The 4,682-nt window shown below is 32.9% G+C and overlaps 1 protein-coding gene across 12 annotated transcripts; it reads left to right on the top strand.

Annotated features, from left to right (window-relative positions):
• The first annotated feature begins 397 nt into the window (after positions 1 to 397).
• On the top strand, positions 398 to 3,377 carry LOC105971443 (uncharacterized). Of its 12 annotated transcripts, none has more exons than XM_088811518.1 (9): positions 398 to 946; positions 1,558 to 1,626; positions 1,725 to 1,779; positions 1,891 to 1,991; positions 2,128 to 2,329; positions 2,499 to 2,710; positions 2,805 to 2,879; positions 3,013 to 3,047; positions 3,178 to 3,377. In XM_088811518.1, exons 1-4 carry the CDS (start codon positions 609 to 611, stop codon positions 1,930 to 1,932), a joined length of 504 nt encoding a protein of 167 aa, XP_088667644.1. In that variant the 5' UTR covers positions 398 to 608; the 3' UTR covers positions 1,933 to 1,991; positions 2,128 to 2,329; positions 2,499 to 2,710; positions 2,805 to 2,879; positions 3,013 to 3,047; positions 3,178 to 3,377. The 12 variants fall into 12 exon arrangements, 11 of the variants coding, with proteins under 11 accessions (XP_088667644.1, XP_088667646.1, XP_088667614.1 ...); XM_088811520.1 differs by having other exon boundaries at positions 2,499 to 2,721; XM_088811488.1 differs by lacking the exon at positions 1,891 to 1,991.
• Positions 3,378 to 4,682: the final 1,305 nt, after the last annotated feature.

Here is a 4,682-nt window from a genome sequence, read left to right as displayed (position 1 = left end):
GCCAAAAGTATTCGCCTATTTCACCCAATTTCTCCATGCCCTTCTTCCTACCCCTCTCAGAAAATTTTCGAATTCAATATATAGGAAAAGAATTGGTGGTTTGAAAAGATAATTTCAGATTTAGGTTTTAAGGAAAAATAATAATAAAAATGCAAAAAAAAAATATAATTACTGTGGAATAAATTTTAATATTAATATTACAGTAGAATACTATACAAATTGTCATTAAAACTCTAATCTTAATTTTAGAACAATTCTTACCTTGAGAATTAAAAATAGAGGGTGAAATTGTAAGCTATGAAATTATTTGTTTACTTTAAGAGAAATAAAAAACCATAAGGACTAGATTGCATATTTTGGAAACTTAAAAAACTTTTCTCAGACTTAGGGATCCATCAGACCACGACCAGGCCTCTCCGTTTTCTTTGTTTCGTTTTTCTTTTTTTTTTCTCCTTTTTTTTTTTAATCAGATTTCTCATTCTTTTTTCTACCGTTCCGCCGTTCCAACCCGTTCCAGCCGCGACACGGCCGTTCGGTGGTTCCGCCCGTCCCGCCGTTATCTCGGTGTTCCGGCGCGTCACGGTGTAAAAATCGGATTGTGAGTTCAGATGTACACCGGTGTTGGTGAGTTCCGGCGGAGGTCGCCGATGTTGGCCGTAATTTGGAGTTCTTGGCTCTTCAAAGAATTAAATGAACGGTGGATTATTGATGATAGAAGGTACCGTTACAAACCTCGAGAAGTTAGCTTCCCATTGATGGTGGTGCTCGGCGGTTTTATTCGGCGGTGGTCGCCGAAATTTGGTGTGGAATTCACCCTGCTCGCCGGAACCCCAAGGGAAATAAAATCTGCTACCGCACCTGTTTCGGAGCCAAAATCGAAGGGTTTGGAGTGTGAATTTGGGAATAATTCCTTCTCAAAACTCGTAGAGGACCTCGAAAACTATGAGTAAGTGGTTAATGTTTTCCAATTCGAGCACCTGTTATAGCATTTTAGGGGTCGGAATCGGCCGACAGTGAATCTGTCAAAAAACAGGGCAGTTTTGCCTAATCATCTTACGGAGCTGTTTTTGTTATGTTGGAGTAATAATTTAGGTTATGTGTCTTCTGAAGTTTTGTATATTGAGTTGTCAGGTTTGATTTGGTGTATTATTTGGTCATTTTGGATAACTCTACAAATTGTTATGATTTTTCAAAGAAGCTGTGACAGCAAACAAGTTTGTCCAAAACAATTCTGGCAGTTTTGTGTATTCATCTCTTCGGGTTGTTATTGCTGTGTTATCTTCGTAATTTGGGGTTGGTATATTCATCAAAATTGTAGATAAAGTTGTGACCTTTTATTTGGTATATTATTTACCCAATTTGGATAAGCGTACGGCCTGCTACAATTTTTGGAAGAAAATGTGACAACAAATAACGCTGGCTTCTAGTTTAATGTCCATAGTTAGCATCAATCTGTGTCATTAGCTATTTGAAATTTGTCTTATGCACATTGAGTAACAAGTTTCAAGTAACGTGATTGAAAGTGAAGCTTAAGAAACTAATGGATTCTTACTTCAGGTGTGTTATTCGTTGTTGTGTACCTAAGAAATTTTTGATCTATGGTGCTGCTTTTGGTGCTAACTCGAGGTGAGAAGACTTTGTTAGTTATTTCTTCAAGTTATTTACCTAATTTATGTGACGCGCTTTATTTTGATCAAGTAATATGCAAAAAACATTCATTATAGGTGGGAACTGGACGGGAAAATTGATTTCAATTGGAAGAAACTTCTACACAAAAAGGTCGGTCCAATGTATTGAATTTTGTTCTTTGGTACCATATATTTAGGTTCAAGAGTGTTATTTATTTATTTTTATTTTTTTCTATGTAATATGTTTATTGTTGTTTATTAGGAGAAAATATTATGTGCTATGATGTGCGGGAATTATACATAACATCATATGAGGGTATGTTAAGTAAATTTCTTGGTTGGACGATATTGAGTCAGTATTTGGTAATGTGTTGATCTCATCGTTACATTTTTTTCTAAATATATTCAGTTCAATTTTTGTTCTCTCTTTTGTTACTGCAAGAAGCTGGCTTTCTGTTTGACATGTATAAATTTAAACAAATCAATACTCTGATTTCAGATAGAGCTGATACAGAAAATAATATTAGATTATCGGGTGTTGCTCACGGTTATACGAGATTTATTTGTCGTGGATCTAGGTATACTGAATATTATGTACTTTGATTGCATATTTGGTGATGAGATACCAGAGAACAAAGGAAGACTCAATTTCGGGTGATATGATATTTATTAAAGAACATTTAATTATGCTAAGCTTATCTGTACATTTTATGGATAAGTTTAATGTTGAGCATCTATTTATGCCATTATTTATTTGAAATTTGTCTTATGCACATTGAACAACAAGTTCCAGTATTTTGATCAAAATTAGACATAACATCATATGAGGGTATGTTAAGTAAATTTATTGGTTGGACGATATTGAGTTAGTATTTGGTAATGTATTGATCTCATCGTTACGATTTTTGCTAAATATACTTAATTTTTGTTCTCTCTTTTATTAATGCAAGGACCAAGTTTTTTTGACATGCATAAATTTGAACAAGTCAACACTCTTACTTCAGATGGAGCTGCATAGAAAGTAGTATTAGCTTACCGGGTGTTGCTCACGATTATATGAGATTTATTTGTCGTGGATCCAGGTATACCGAATGTACGTTATATAAAAATGAACCATAAAATTTGTCAAAATTATTTCTCTACTTCTACTGATTGTGGATAAATTCTTTATATCAGGTAACTAGGTTGGTGGTCAATTGATGAAGGGAGTCGGGAGGAGCAAGTTCAGCTATATTGTGCATTGGGATCTAGGTGAGTTTTCTGAAATCAAAGTTCTGATCCATTTCATGCAATATTTCGTATTAATTGTTTTTTAAGCTTATTCAATTATTATATGAAATAGAACAAATGAATTACAATTTCCGTCCTAACTAATAATTCTCAGGCAATGCATCACATTAAACACATGGACTGGACGAGGTAAGTAGATACTTATGCAAGAGCCCAGATACATTATTGAATTATGAGTGCTACTAAGCGACAAATGATTGAAATTGATTCTATCATATGATTTCTTATTTTCTATTTGAATTTTTTTTCCCTTTTTTAGGTTGGACTGTTTGATGAAGTGAAAGAACGTTATCGTGGAAGTCATATTTGTTGTCGCTTAACAATTTATATAGTGGAATTTATTATGAAATAATTATAGTAATCTTTCTTATTATTTGAATGATTGATTTATTATTGTATTGAATATGATAGATTGAAATTATAATATTCACATTTTATTGATAATATGTAAATTTGCAATCTTTAGTTTTTTTTTTTTTTTTTTTTTTTTTTTTTTTTTTTTTTTTTTACAGCCACTGGTGCAAATAAACATTAATGATTAATGCAACCAATTATTATAATCGTCGAAACCATGTAAAAACTATTACAACCAATAATATGGTCACTATATGTATATATTTTAGTTATTGATCATGAGAAGTAGATTGAAAGTGGGTGGATCGATCAATGAAACCGACCTATGCCCAGTCCCAATATATCTTACAATATTAATCAAACACATTTCTTCACGGTTAGGTCACTAAACGTGCATTATCTATCGAACAAGTAATATAGTAGACAAAAGTCCAAATATCGACCGCCCAGAGAATATTAAATTATCTAATCTTAATCATTAGATTCTACCAATTATTCTCAAGCCCACCCTACACAGTCGAAAGATGATTGATTATTCTAAATTAAATTAAATTAAATTAAAGCTAATTAAGCAAGCAAGAGCACGGAAGGAAATACAAACAGAGATTTATCAGATATAACAAGCCTAGGATTTTATTCTCCCCCCTATGTAATTATTAATTCCACAATTCCTTCAATTATGCAAGTAATTAACTCGGATTATTAACCTGAGATGCTAAATTAATCATAATCTAATTTCGCGTGTATTATGATTATGATATTCTAGATTATATTATTGTATTCCTGCGCATATAGTGTAGAACACACCATTAAGCATAGATCTCAATAATGACTACCTAAGAGGCTAACTATATTCCTATGATAGTGCAACAAGTGTTCTTCTACCAATTAGTTTTAATTATTAAACCGATCTTCCAATTCATGCGTTTAACAATAACAAAAAAACACATAAAATGGCCAATTTCATGCACCTAATAAAGCAAGTAGAAGAAATAATTTGGGATTAACATTTGCATAAAATCATAGAGATTGTTTCATAAATCCCACATTGGGTTCGAATAAAATCCTGGAAATAAAGAATTTAGCTACTCATGATTAAATTAAAATCAAATAATATTAATTCATGAAAGATAAAAACTATGCTTGAAGTCTTCAAATTCTTCGTTTTCGTTATTGCTTCTTTGCTCTCAAAATTGCATAAAAAGAGGACCCCTTATAATTTCGTGCTTGAGATGGACTTTTATAAGGTGGAAAAACTGGGAAAAATGTAGTTTCCTTGTAGAATTGGAAGTTCCTTACTGCGCAGTTTCGCTTGCTCGAACGACCCCATGGCGTTTTGAACTATATTTCGGACGGCCGTCCGAAATGGCGTGACTTTTTCTTCCTCTTTCTTGACTCGGACGACCGCCT

This window comes from Erythranthe guttata, chromosome 2 (assembly GCF_056151865.1).
Source record: "Erythranthe guttata isolate IM_541 chromosome 2, IM_541, whole genome shotgun sequence".
NCBI classification, from domain to species: domain Eukaryota; kingdom Viridiplantae; phylum Streptophyta; class Magnoliopsida; order Lamiales; family Phrymaceae; genus Erythranthe; species Erythranthe guttata.
Note: the sequence above shows the minus strand (reverse complement) of the source record. Positions and strands in the feature narration are given on the sequence as shown.